At 39.1% G+C, this 15,135-nt stretch overlaps 1 protein-coding gene across 3 annotated transcripts in view; it reads right to left on the reverse strand.

Moving 5' to 3' along the window:
• ADGRV1 (adhesion G protein-coupled receptor V1) overlaps positions 1 to 15,135 on the reverse strand; it is a 588,171-nt gene that overhangs the window by 349,438 nt on the left and 223,598 nt on the right. For all 3 annotated transcript variants that reach the window (XM_056538342.1, XM_056538334.1, XM_056538351.1), the window contains 11 exons: positions 14,865 to 15,037; positions 13,864 to 14,004; positions 12,718 to 12,819; positions 11,188 to 11,440; positions 10,558 to 10,680; positions 9,648 to 9,870; positions 7,532 to 7,736; positions 7,276 to 7,422; positions 6,338 to 6,593; positions 3,537 to 3,739; positions 2,987 to 3,163 (listed from right to left, as the gene is read on the reverse strand). In XM_056538342.1, coding sequence (XP_056394317.1) covers positions 2,987 to 3,163; positions 3,537 to 3,739; positions 6,338 to 6,593; positions 7,276 to 7,422; positions 7,532 to 7,736; positions 9,648 to 9,870; positions 10,558 to 10,680; positions 11,188 to 11,440; positions 12,718 to 12,819; positions 13,864 to 14,004; positions 14,865 to 15,037 — 2,003 coding nt within the window. The remainder of the gene's footprint in view (positions 1 to 2,986; positions 3,164 to 3,536; positions 3,740 to 6,337; positions 6,594 to 7,275; positions 7,423 to 7,531; positions 7,737 to 9,647; positions 9,871 to 10,557; positions 10,681 to 11,187; positions 11,441 to 12,717; positions 12,820 to 13,863; positions 14,005 to 14,864; positions 15,038 to 15,135) is intronic.

The following is a 15,135-nucleotide window of genomic DNA, read 5'->3' on the forward strand; positions in this document are numbered from 1 at the left end:
AAATGTGTCTTGTTTTTTTTGTCCCATACAGACATCAACCAATCACAGCTCAGCTTTTTTTTTTCTCAAAATCTCAAAATGAATTGTGATTGGTTGCTATCTGTTTGAGACAAAAATCGGACACATGTTTGCAAATGTATCCAACAAGGCTTGTTGTGGAGATTTGCACTTTGGGAAATATATGGCAGGGTTTATAATTTTCACAGTTTCTGGTGCTATGCATATGTTGCTAAATCTATTGATAGACTGCTTTTTCCATTATATAAGTTATCATTAGTTGGAGTCATCTATTTCATGGACTGTGCACCGATAGCACATAAACCATATAATACACTTCCCTTAAATTAAGCTTAAAAATAAACCCCTCCCATGTGTAGCCTTAGGCCTTGTTCACATTGCCGTCCGACTCCGCTATTCGGAGTTCCGTTGGCAATCCGACCAGTAGGACGTGAGTTTAGTAGAGAAAAAAATTGTGCAAGGTCTATTTTTTTTCTCTGCTAAAATCCTGTAAAATTACTGGGTCACCGACAGACCCCATGCAGGTGAATGTGGTCCGTCATGACCCGGTAGTAGCCGTTTTCATCCGACTTGTCAGCGTGAGTAACGTACATATCTAAAATGTTTCCAAACTTTGTGTAGCTTGAAGGCTGCTCAAAATTTTGTGACAATTCAAAGAAAAATACAAAATGCATATTGATAATTGCCCCATAGTGTACAGACTAAATTATACTGTAATCTGAGGTATTCATCTACAAGCTTTTTGGCTTTTTGACTGGACTATAGTGAAGAATCAGATTTAAACTTTTAATAAAGAAGGGGTTAATGTGTGTCCCCATATGGGACTTTTTGGAGGAATCATTTGATTTCTCATACTCATCAATGTGGTTCCAAAGAACCACATTGATCTGTGTGCTCTGCGCTCGATTTATAAAGCCTGGTCCTGCCAGGCTTTATCATTCACAGCACAGCAGTGTCCGCCGGCTACCTCAGATTTGGATGCCCCCACGATTGCACTGCTGGGGCAATCCACCCCACTGGACCACCAAGGAGCAGTTAAAGGTCCCTTTAGACGCCGCTGTTAGCTTTGACAGTGGTGATCTAAAGGGTTAATAGCCGGCCGTGGTGATCGCCACATGTTGGCTATTAACGCCAACCCCCAGCAACTGGAATCAGCTGGGGGCCGGCTGATATGGCGCGGGCTCAAGTTGGGAGTCCGCACCATACCTGCTTAACGGCACATGGGTGTGTATACACGTCCATGGTCATTAAGGGGTTCAAAAGCAATCTGAAAAATAAGCAATCTGATTGGTTGCTATGGGTAACTGCACAACTCCCCCAGTGGCAAAGATTTACTATAGCTGGTGCCCCAGAATGTTTAACTGCATCAAAATTGTGGATGTCAATTTTAACACATTTATTATACATAGTGTGCAAAAAAGGTGGAATGGCTTAGCCGTAAATGGATTTAGCTTAGTCAAAAGAGCATGGCTAAAAGTGTGCTGAAGTAGACCTAAATTTAGGTATACAATAACAAATAATAGACTCACTTAGACAGCTGTATCAAACAGCTTTAGCCATTGTAATGAATCTGGAGTATACAAAGACTGTCCAAGTCTGCACTGTCTAAAAATTTACATTATTAGTAAACCTGGGCCACTGTGTATAAGTATGAATCTACGGTACATACAGTAGAATCTCCCAATAGCGGACACTCACAGGGAATAAAAAGTGTCTACTATTGAGAGATGTCCCCTATTGGGAAAAAAGGCTCAAAAATCTTTCTAAATGACAGAATACTGTACTGTACTTACTCCAGAGTGTAATTACCTATAAAACATGATAAAAAGCAATTATACAGTATAATCTCCCAGTGCCGTCTAATCACCCCTTATCCCTTCCCCATATCATTTCATCCCCTTATGTCTTCATTCCCCTTATGCCTTGTGCCAAATTATCCCCCCCCCCTTACCCCATGTGCCACATCATTTTCCCTTGATCCCCTGTGCCATTTCATTCCCCTTTATTACTCTCTGTGTAAGTTAATCGCCCCACTCTTTATGAAGTGGCACAAGGGGTTAAAGGGGAGTAAAATGGCACAGGGGTGATAAAGAGGGGATGATGAATTTGCACAGAAGGTAATAAAGGGGGAATTAAATAGCAGAGGGGGATCAATAGGAAAGTATGTGGTACATGGGGTAATAAAGGTGAGAAGATTTAGCACAGGGGGAATAAAGTGGCACAGGGGGACCAGGAAAGGAGGGGAGCAAATTATGTGGCCGGCATATGTACACAAGCAGGAGACCACTGTTTAAACAGCAGTCTTCTGCTTCTGTGCTGGGATTGCTGCAGGGGGGGGTGCAGCGGAGGCATTGGCCCCCTGAGAGTCTGGGCCCCTTACTTGGGTATTGGCTGTACCCCTGACGGCGGCCCGGCGCATAGTTGTCCCATACTGGGATTGTTTTGTCCCCTATTGAGAGTGTTTTGTCTCCTATTGTCCCCTATTGTGAGTGTTTTGTTCCCTATTGGGTGTGTCCGCATCCACTATTGGGAGTGTCCCCTATTCAAAGGGTGCAAATACATTAAGGCTGGGTTCACACTGTGGAATCTCTCAGCAGAATTTCTGCCAGAAATCAATTCGTCAGCACTAGGACCAAGCAGTCTGCATTACCGCCCCAATAGATGTCAGTGCATTTCTGAGCAGATCTCCCAAAAGATCCACCCAGAAATGCATTGCCATCTATGGAGACGGTAATGCAGTCCGCGCAGTCCTAGAGCTGTCGGCTCGATCTCCGGCAGAAATTTTGCCCAGAAATTCCACAGTATGAACTCAGCCTAAGTCTTATGGGACTCTGCCGGAGAATTAAAAACTGTCCGCTATTGGGAGGTGTCCCCTATTGGGAGGTGTCCACTAAGGGAGATTTCACTGTACGAATGTACATGAGAAAACAAGTCTATAAAGAATAAACCCAAAGCAGTGAATACACACCTTAGTGACATTGAACTGAAATATGCCTCTTGGCTCATCGTTCTCCAGGATGGTCACTTCACAGATCTCTACCCCAGGCCTCTTGACAAGAGGTGTTCCACTTGAGGTGGAGAAGTTCACAAACTGGACATCAGTGATGTTTAATAGAAAACCTTCATTCAGCTCTGGAATATCATCCTGAAACAAGAATTGCACTGAAAAAAATCTAGACTTCTAAGGGATTCCGCAATCGGAAATTCAGAAGTGTGAATGGGAGTGCGGAATCCCATAGAAGTCTATGGGCTTTAATTTGAGGTGAAATTCCGCAAGTGAAAATTTAGCTGTGTGAATAGACCCTAAAGCAGTCAGCGGACACAAATCATGCAATATACTGCTATAGGCCCATCAAGTATAAACATATACACATCATAGGAGAGATTTATCACACTAATAATAAGATTTGTTGCCCACAGCAACCACACATTAACTTTATTTCTCATATTGCGGAACAGTGAAGGGTAGCTATAGGCAACTTACAATAAGGGAATCTTATATTTTTGCATGTACTTACAGGCAGGATAGTAATATTAACTAGACCAAAAGCACTGTTTTCTCTTAAAATTATGACTTTATCTTTTAAGAAATAATCTTCACGTTCTTTGGCTCTGTTTAAAAGCGGCAGAGAGAAGTTTGGCGTAGACTGAAGGTAAATGGCGATGTCGCCCACAAAGCCCTGTTCTCTTGTAATCTGCAGGGTTATGTTCATTGGACTCCCTGCACATTAAAAAGATATTACAGTGTTATTTGTGGGAAATGTTCTCACTGAAGTATTGAGCTGGTTCAAGATGCTTGCAAACATTTTCGTATCTGCAACACTGATCTGAAATAACCTTAGGCTGGTGATGGTTTATTCTGTATTAGTGAAGAATATATGATTAACAGTTAGTCAATACTGTTACATACAGTCTTTAATAAATATAGTGTACCAGGGTCATTGAAAAAGGATGGTGAAAAAATTATAACCTTGGCATTCAGCACAAATGTATTAATATGAAAAGACACACTATGTATCCAATCATAAGAAAAAAATTTTGACAGCTCACCGCTTATGTAGACTTGAATCCAAACACCCCAAAAAAATATATGCACCAAGAGATAATAGAAAAATTCACCCAGTAACATTTTCTACTCCATTAAGCACCCAGTTCAATGAGATCAGGGATATTGTGCAAAAACATCTTCCTGTATTATATGACAATGAAGCTAATTGTAAAGTTTTGGCTAATGGAGTAAGGTTTGTTGCAAAAAAAGGGAAATCCTTACAGGGAAGATTATCCAATAGTGATTTCATGAAAACCCAAATAATTGCTGGCTGAGTACAGTAGACAGTTATAAATGTTCACGTTCGAGGTGCAGCCTATGTAAATTTATGACACATACTAAACAGTTTTACTCTCCAGTTCATGGAAAAATCTTTAATATAACATCTTTTATAAACTGTGAAACAACTCATGTGGTATATTCTGCAATCTGCACGCAATGCAATGTGCAGTACATTGACATTTTAGTGCAAAACCTGAAGAATTTGGTGGTTCTCGTGCATTCTCTGGCCTGAGTAGGCATATCTGGGAGGTACACGCAGGTGACCCGCAATCAATCTAGGTAACAGGCTTAGAACAGGTGCCACGTCCACAAAGAGGAGGAGATTGGCCTCATGCGGTTTTCAAAAGAGAAGTTTTTTGGATTTTAAAGCTAGATTCCCATTACCCGAAGGGGTTAAATTCCCGTAACGACCTATCTTATTTCTATTAAGATGGCAAACAGCTTGTATTTGGGTGGTCGCAAGTGAATCATTTTTGAAGAATTCATTTTTCTCTGACCAGTCAAAATTGGTCTTGTTTTTCCTCCTGGAATATTGCCATATATTCCCCCTCTTTTTATTCTTATTTTTCTTTTTTTCATTTTATATATTTTTGTTTCTATTTACTTGTGCGGATTTATATGCTGATAATGTGTAATGAAGTATATGATTAATAGGAAAGGGTTAACAATGCTGGATAACGGATTGTACCCGGGATCACTCCCAGGAAGTGACGGCAGATGCCAAACTTCCAGGTGGGAGGTGGATATTCCTCTGAAACACATGTGAGGACATGGTATATAAGGAAACAGTTGACAGTACTTTCTGTGCCATGACTAAGGACCTAATGGTCCGAAACACGTCGGCGTTGTGATGTTATCTCACTGGGTGTTTTGTTCTTTCCTTTATGTCTTATTTTTAATTAATTAAAATTTTGGACTTTTAACAATATTTTTCCTGGTTGCTGGATACCCTTCCCTAGCTTTGGGATCCCTTTATTTTGCATTAATATGTATCCAAGTGTTAGCTGTAAACTAAAGATGTCCGCACGCCAGCATATTCTCAGATATGGACTCTACTGTTTCAGTGATGCATAGTCTTAGATCATTCATATTTTGTGGCTGGGGGGAGGGGGCAATTACACCAAGTCCTTGATGTTGTCCCACAGAAAGAAGTTGCATGAAGTGTTAGATTTGGCGACCATGGAGGCTAGCGCAACATTGGTGAATCATTGTTTCTAATGTGGCCGATCAAATATTCCAAGTTTCATTCAGGTATTGGCGAACATCCAAAAAGAAATGCGGAGGTGGCCATTCTGCTGATAGAGGAAGATCTGCCAAAATGTAGTCTATCAGTAGCATAAGCCATTCCTATAAGATGTCCAGGTAGGAACAGCCAGTGACAGGATGCTCGGCAAAAAAGAAGGGACCATAGACTTTATGCTTGCCCATGGCATGGAACACGTTTGCTTATGTAAGTCCCTCATGTGCTCAATAAGGGCACATGGTTTTTCTGAGCCCCCAATTCTAACATTGTGGTGATTGACCTTCCCACTGAGGTGAAAGGTAGCCACTTCGCTGAACCTGTCGGTGCATAAGTCATGGTGTTTCGCTTTGTCACCTGGTTTCACCTCCTGTAGGAGATGTAATCTGGACTACTGCATAGACATCTGTTATGTCACCAATAAAAATTACTGTAAACATTTGCAGTGTATAGATAAAACTTGGATAGATGTTTTTTTCCATGTTAATAAATTTGCTATGTTCTCTTGGTTTTTAATACCGAGGCAATAATTATGCACCATAACAATGTTCTGTAACGGAATAATCTTAAAGCAATAGGTAATTGTTACTTTCAGTTATTGGATTTACTACTACATTAATTACTACAAAACATACAACTAGGATCAACATCAAGTTATAAATAAGTGACTTACAGTAATTGCATGAAAAATGTATAAGATAGATAAAATAAACATTTGATTTGTATTTTTTATTTTTTTTCCTACCCACCTATAGGTTCATCCACTTTCACAGAATATGAATTAATGTGCCAGCCAACCACACCATGTGGAGAGTCATTGGGCAGGATGGTCAGCATAGCTGTAGATCTCTGAGGGTCCAGTATAGCACCTCTATGGGGATCCCGAATATTTATTGTTGAAACTTTTGTGAGGACAACCATGACAGTCTCTGCAAGCTCAGCAATACTGTCCGCAACAACTGTGATGGTGATTGTGGTGAGGGCCTGGCCTTCTGAGAATGTAACCTACACAGAGGAGTAAAAGGGAAATAAAAGAAAAACTCTGTCATTGGCACATATAATATGAAGAATAAAAATATAATAATCCATGCTCCAGTAAGGAAGATGCTGTTATTTCGCATTAGATTAGTTACACTGCTGTTTGTGCCAATGCAGTTCAGGTCTGTAAACTAAAGGTGAGTGCCCTCTCTATTCTAGCTATCATCTTGCTGACATCTTTTACCTAAGAATATGAAACAATAATGTAAGTCAAAGGAGATGAACCATCATTCTTAGACTGGTAGTAAGGTTGTAAATGTATACACTTTTCATAAATATTGAACTGCTCATTGTGATTCAGCATAACAGCATCAGGAAGAACATGATTTTTGGTTTGTATAAAATTTTAAGTACATCAATCTTAATAAGAAGTGTACACCTATTAATACATTGGGTCTAACTTTTGATTCTCTGTGGGACAGAAAAGCAGACATAAGTCAGCTATGAGCAGGTGTAGATTTCACTCCAATTTCTGGCATACATAATGGTAAATCTATTGGACACCTGGAAGCCATACTTTCAACTATGTAAAAAGTTGCACATTTTAGAGCAAAACTGCCACCTAGCCCTCAATAAAATTTCCCAGTATTGCTTCAGCTGCTTTCTTCCTACATATAATAGGAAATTTAGCATAATATTAAATGCATACCATTCCTGATGCAGGAAATATATCGGCAACACTGCCATTGGCAAACCATTCCACAACAACTCTGCCGTAGGTTCCATACAGACGTTCAATGCTAAAACTGATGAGATTGTCCTGTTCCATCTCCTCTGCTTGCTTCATTAGTGAATTCTAAAAAAAAATTAAAAAAACAGATCCACAGATAATAAATAACCAGCACTATACATGGAGCAGCACAGTAACTATATCATCAGAATGTGAAATAAAGTTATATCATCACCTGGGCAAAGGCAATAACTCCATGGGCATAGTCATTGGTGGGAATGATTATGGTGACAGAGGAATGTGCCCCGATCTCTGCTCCGGCTTTTGGGTTTTTCAGCCTCACTTTAAAAGTTTCATCCTCCTCTGGGATGGAATCATCAAGGATATTAACTGCGAATATAGCTTCACTCTGACCAGGCTCAAACTTCAACTCACCTGAACTAACACGGCACAACATTAATAACACAACATAAGCAGCATACTATGGACTCTAGAGTGATATACAATAACAGAATAATTTCTACTAACAAGTATATATGTACCCAAATCTTACATGGTTGTCTCTTCTCAGGTTGACCCCTTTAAGATAATAGACATGTAAACTATTCTGGTGAAAGGATCCTATATATCCCGCTACCTAAAATTTGACTATCTGTAAGGTGGAATACTGCAGTAAATACATGCTCATGCTAAATCTACATCACTAAAGCACAAACACAAAATATATCGCATTGAATGTTCACAGCTAATAAAGGCCAAGTCTTATACAGGGATTTTTATAACTCTGGTACACTTGTCATCATTGTTTGTCCCCATGCTCTGTAGGGCTCTCATTTTTCTTTTTTCTGTGCAAAATTAAATTAGGCTAATTTTTAATAAAGGTCAATTCATCATCATTGCAGGTGGTAGATGCATCAAATCTATGCTGTATAACGGGATACTAAATGCCCTTCTGGTCTTACAAATATTATTGTTTAAGTTCTTACTGTAACATGTAAATTGTATTGATCAGGTTATAAAAATGATAGACTAAAAGGATCAAGACTATAAGAAATTAAGGATCAAACACAGATTTCTTTTTCATTTATTCCATTTTTGGTTACATGAGATTAGATTTTAGATTAGGTTAGATTAATTGATTAATTAATTATTTTTTTAATCTGAATTAGTTCAGTTCCTGTTAAAGGAAAATGGTCATCTCGTTCACCCACAATAAACCCAATTCAATGGGTTATAGTGCGGGTGAACAGGAGACCGATGCTGGGTCTCTGACTAACATACATACCTGCAGCCCAGAGCGGTGTCTTTCTGAAGGTCCGCTTCCTTCTTCGGAGAATTGCGCACTGGAGGTGGGCCCGCCGGGTGAATATGAATATTCATGTGGCACTGGTCATGTGAGCGCTTGCGCCTATGAATCGCTCACATGACCAGCGCCCATGAGTATTCAAATTCAGCCAATGGGCCAGCCTCCAGTGCGCAAGTTTTCGAGGAAAGAAGTGGACCTTCAGAGGGACACCGCTCTGGGCTGCAGGTATGTATTTTAGTCAGAGACCCAGCATCGGTCTCCTGTTCACCAACATTTATAACCCAGTGTATTGGATTTAGTGTGGGTGAACGAGATGACCGTTTTTCTTGAAAGAATAAACTATTTTTTAAACTATGCTGCCAGTGGTGATATTGTTGAAATATGAATGCAAACATGGAACATGCTTAGTTAAATTACACCCATTGGGCCTCATTCTCTTAGAGTGGTGTGTGGTTTTCTTTGTAAGTTTTTTTTCCCCAAAAAAAGGTACGAGCTGTCAGGTTTTTCAGAACTCAAATCCACCACATTTTATTTGGGAATGTTAAGAAATTTTTTATCCCCCTTCCCCCAAATTACAAGGCCCCCTTTCCCCGATGGCCATGCCTCTTTTTCAGGTTTTCTAAGAAAAATAGAGAGTAAGCAGCTTAGTTAATAGGTGTTTTGGTCTATTTGTAGCAAGTTCTGGTCCACAACACATGTGACATTGAAAACCCTACAAAATCTACTCGGAAAAGTCTTAGTAAATGAGGCCCAATGACCAATGGGCTATTAAAATGGAACCAGTGATTGGCTAATGGTACATTTACATAGGTCAGAATAGCTGGGCATTTTACTCAGCAATATGCAGATCTGCAATGAAAGGACCATGTACCTCATGGCTTTAAAAATAAACGATATGGGCATAAGCAATTCAATAGAACTCAATAGTAAAAAATAAAAAAAAAAGGACGCTTTTTAGGTCATTTGTTTTATGGTTCGAAAAACAGCCTAGAAAAATATCTATAAACATAGTCTTAGAGTTTCCTATTAGACAGATGGCATTTACCTTGGAATGAAGTCAGACTGATTGGACACTGAGGTTAACTCAAAGATCTGTGTGTTCAAATCTCCAGCCAAGGCTATGATGGTTTTGGAGACATTTAAAGAGAGGACTGTGGATGAGATCAGTTGTTTAGAGGGTGGAGCCAACAGTAATGAAGAAAACTGTCCCTGCTCAGAGTCCAAGCGATACATTTCCGATACATTTTCCCCAGCAATTAAAAGGTGAGCTTAAAAAAAAGAAACATAATATGAATACATATGTTCCATTAACTGTTTTAGATTCAACCCTTCCATACTGAAGCCACTGAGTGAAGCTTTTCATGTAATATTTATTTTAAGGCAGCCTTATATACTGTAGTACATGAGTTTTTTCTCACAACTTCCATGTTTATTTTAATCTTAGGAGAGGAATAAGTTGTGTATGGCAGTGGTTTATCTTCTATGGAAAAGAAGGATCAGGCATTTTAAAATTTAACATGCCTGGTCCCTCGGTTGTTACAATATCTGTTAGCAGACACCAGTAAACATTGTCAGAGGAACATAATCCCATGACAATAGGCCTCTCTGCAGCCAGCTAGAACCCTGCTCTGACCTGATGAGGGGAAACAACCTCAAAACAGCTGTCTACAGATGGTTATTCTTTCCTTCTGGAGAGATTTATGGTTTTGTATAACTCCCCAGTCATGTTCTAAGGCTCCTAATCAGAGTAAAACACTGACTTGAAAGGAAGACTACATCCAAAAGGTGGGGTCAGAGAGCTGATTTGCATATCCCTCTTTCCAAAAGACACTCTAGCCGTTTGCTGAAACTTCCTGATATTTATGACAAGACGTAAGTTGAAATATTTTGAGCTCTATAACTTTCTTTTGTAAACAATGTTACATTAAGGCACTAGAAATGAAATTATAACTTACCAAGCCCAGAAGAAGGCATAAATGTATGAATCATGTGAGCCGCTTTAAATGGAATAATTTGTAATGTTTTCACAGGTTTCTGTCCTGATTCCCACAGGAAAATATGAATAAAATCTGTTTCTGCTACCGAAGGAAGAAAAAATAGAATGAGAAATTGAAAGGTCTTAATTTTATCTGACAATGTTCTTGTAACAATTTTAGTACTTGACGTATTGTTCATCAGATCTGTACTTGTCACAAAGTTAAAAATGCAAACTGATTTATTTAATTCCTGTCATCTACTACTTGATAATATGATGGTAGCAAACACAGCAAAGAACAATTTTATAGCGCCAAACACTATTCTTTTTTTTTTTTTTTTTTTTAAATGTCTTAAAAATGGGACAAAAAATGTATTTGAGAAAACACATTGTTTAACCCCTTTATGACATATGATCCTAAAATCCATCACAGGCTATGGATGATGTACCCACGAGATGGGGCGCTGGGTCATGGCTCTTACATGTCTGTAATTTGATAGATAAGAAGAAATATAAAAAAAAACTGATTTGCTGCATATTTTACACTGCCAAATTCCAGTAAAGATTGCTGGCAGGCACCAGAAAAAAATGAAATTTGCTACCTTCTTACCTTGTATAAATACAATATAGATGTCTCCACCAAGAGCAAGGGACTCCACACCCATAGTCCCTGTGATTGGCACATCTTGCAGGTTTCCAAACTGATTATTAGACCATAAGAACATTAAAGAATTCTGGTCATAACCGCCAATGGACATCACCATATAGACTGATCCGCCACGAGTAAATACTGTTATCCCTGTAACACCATAGCTAGGGAGAGATTGGTGTGGTACAAACAAACCATTCTTCCATTTAAACACCTAGATAAAAACCAGACAACAGCAATATTATTGTCAAATAAAGTGAACTCGAAATAACTTTTTACATAGTAAGCCATGGCTCTTTAAAGGAAATCTGTCACCGCACTAAACCTGTTACACAGGCTTGTAGTGCGGGTGATCCTGATTAAAACGCTTCTTACCTGGTTAAAAATGGTTCAGCGCTTCTTCAGATATCTTTATTTTTAGTTTTCTGTTATTCCCTGGCTTGGGACTCAGTGGGAGGTGTTATCATCTGGGACTCGGCCACACGTCTTTCTAGCTGGGCGGAGCTGCCGCCCGGCTCATGAATATTCATGACCTTATCCTCATGCACCAGACCTAGAAAAAGGAGTTAGACCACGAGGATAAGTTCATGAATATTCATGAGCCGGGCGGCAGCTCCGCCCAGCTAGAATGACGTGTGGCCGAGTCCCAGATGATAACACCTCCCACTGAGTCCCAAGCCAGGGAATAACAGAAAACTAAAAATAAAGATATCTGAAGAAGCGCTGAACCATTTTTAACCAGGTAAGGAGCGTTTTAATCAGGATCACCCGCACTACAAGCCTGTGTAACAGGTTTAGTGCGGGTGATTCTGATGACAGTTTTCCTTTAATGGTTGTGTTCTCTATTGCATGGTCATGTAGTTGTAATTGCTGAGGTTCATAGAGACATGGTTTGGCAAGTCTAGCGTGAAGAAACCCAAGTGGCCTGTACAAATCTTTGACCTGAACCCCATAAAATACCTTTGAAATACACTGGAATGCTATTTGTAAGTCAGACCTTCTTGTCCGACATCAGTGCCTAACCTCACAAAAGCAATTTTTGTTTGAATATACACAAATATCTGTTGACACACTCCAAATATGTTTGGAAACCCTTTCTAGAAAAGTGGAATTATGCCACGAAACAAGCCCCAATGTTTATGGTTTTTGAATAGGAAGACTAAGGCTAAGTTTCCACTTGTTTTTTTTTTCTGGCAGTTTTTGGAAAACTGCCACTGCAGTTTTTGAGCCAAAGTCAGAAGTGGATCCATAAGGGAGGAGAAGTGTAAGTTCTTCCTTTATATGTCCTATTCCTTTTGAATACACTTCTGGCTTTGGCTCAAAAACTGCAGTGGCAATTTTCCAAAAACTGCCAGAAAAATAACCAAGTGGAAACTTAGCCTTAAACTGCAAGGATGAATAGATGCATAGAATAACCCTAAAATATTTTAGATACACTGTTCAGACTTAATAACATAGAACACACAAAACAATAAAACCAAGTAAACTAACCTGGGAATTGCTTGCATTACTTCCAACGATTAAATAATTTTCCTGACTTCCCAGTGAGAAATGTTTTAGACTGGTTGTTCCCAGGACTTGAAGAGTCTGTCCCTAAGTTTGGAAGTACATGTGGTATTATTTGTTAATCGTAGACATATCAGGAGACCTCAGAGAATTGGTACTGTGTTGAAATAAATATTTTTACCTAAAAATGTCACTAAAATCATATGTATGGCTTTCCAACACTATCCTAGCCAATTTCTAAGCATAAACTATGTTATGTATATTATCCAGGTGTCACACCCTGTTCATAAATTTTACACCAGAGCTAGACCAAGTAAAAAGCTTTCAACAAAATTGCTAATAGCTACTGGAAATGGAAGCCAAGAATAGCACTTAACTATAAAAGTGGGATAGCCTTTAGCAAATGATGGGATATGGGATTTCCTTATGTAACAGGCTATATTAAAGTCATTAAAAGATTCTGCTTAAGACATAAATGTGCACAATGCCCTAATAGAACAGACAGTAAGTTTTGACTCTCCTATATGACACTGCCATCAGCGTATCACTGGCCAAGGCGGGACTACTGATTGCTGATTGCAGTGTGACGCGTCGGTCTCCAGGAATGTGGAAGAAGAACGGGCCCAGAAGACAGAAGAGCAATATCGGCGCACCGGTAGAGCTGCAGAAGGTGAGTTAAAGTTTTATTATGTTACTTTTTGCAGCCCTGGCACAATGAAATTATAAAAAAAATTCTAGCGGAGTACTCCTTTAGCATCCAGTTTTCAGCACACTGGAAAGATGCCCATAAACCAGTTTCAGTCATCATAAAACAGCAAAGGGAGCAAAGCTGGTATGCAACATTAGCTTGATGGATTGTAGTCACAGGTAGAGTGACAACTGGACATTGTTAAGGGGACTTTATCTATTGTTCACCAGGAAGTAGCAAACCTTTGACTCCATTATGTAGTGTACAGTTGAAACCATACCCAGACAATATACGTCGATCAAATCCCAAATATAATGTACATATCTCTTTCCTTTCCTTAACTAGGCCTGTTTTAGTCTTAGAACTACAATACATGCTTTACTCAAAAGAATGCATTTAATGCTAGCTGCCATATACCAATCAAAGAATAAAAGTATATTTACCAGCAATAATCCATTTTTACGTGTGAATGTATAGACCTTGTTATATGATGGCAGATTACCAACTCCACTTGTTATGACAACAACCTGAGCGTCATTTGCTGTAAATACGACACAACGCATGGGGTTTTCAATTACAAAGTCCTGTATGAACACAAAATGCAGACACTTGTAACAATATGATTTCTGTTTTGAATGGAGTGAATGACTTTAAATAATTTATCTGAAATACAATTTACTGTTAGATATGTATACAGGTAGGGAAATATAAAATTGCTTTACAGCCACTTAACTGAATGACTGACCATGTAAGCCATCGACAACCCTGGCCCACCAGGATGGGACAGGAACTATCCTAAATTTGTGGATTTCTTTGTAGATGTTTTGGCTCATTGAGGGGAGTCCTGACTGTGGAATTGTCCTTACTCACCGTCAATGGATGCTCTATGAGCTACTCATTCTTCAGACTTTAATGGGTATTTTCAGTTGAGTATTTCTTTTTTTTTTTATGCTTCATAAATTTATCTTGGTGTAAACAATAGGATTTAAAAGGAAGAAGTCCAATTGGTATTGCCGTTGATAGAAGACATTGTAAATTGTCCTTAAAGGGATACTCCTGTGTTTAAAAATGTATATCTTACTCACAGGAAAGGGGATAAGTGTCTGATCATGGAGGTTCTGACCTGTCAAACTCACTGCCATCTCCGGTACGTGCTCCATACATTCTCTATGGGAGCAACAGGATTCACGAGCTTTGTACTCATATATGACCAACAATCCCATAGAGGACGCATGGAGCGCATGCCAAAGAAGATTTGACATCACAAGCTGCTCTGCTATCAAAGATAGGTTTCAGTGAGGTAAGCTGCTGTGATATTACAGTATTTCAGTCAAGTTGGGTCAGGGGTGGACATATAATATAGAATGTTATTAGACATAGGCCATCTACTATTGGTGTCAATCTTACAATCTTCTCTAAATTTTATTCTACAAAAAATACCTACCTGAACAGCTACAAATACTCCACGCCATTCATACAGTGTGCAGGTAGAGTTTGTTGCAGAATATGTTTTCAGTAGAACGGCATATTGGTTATCATCATGAGAAAAGAAACACCAAGTAGAAGATGACTCATTGGGGAAACTTTGCAAGACAGACAGCACATTGTTGGGACCCTCTAAAAAATAAAATTTAGATCACATAGTTACTCTACTTATATAATTAATTCTTTACAGCTTTGTGCACACACCATTTTCGGAGCATCATTTTGATTCT

Source organism: Hyla sarda, chromosome 1 (assembly GCF_029499605.1).
Source record: "Hyla sarda isolate aHylSar1 chromosome 1, aHylSar1.hap1, whole genome shotgun sequence".
NCBI classification, from domain to species: Eukaryota; Metazoa; Chordata; class Amphibia; order Anura; family Hylidae; genus Hyla; species Hyla sarda.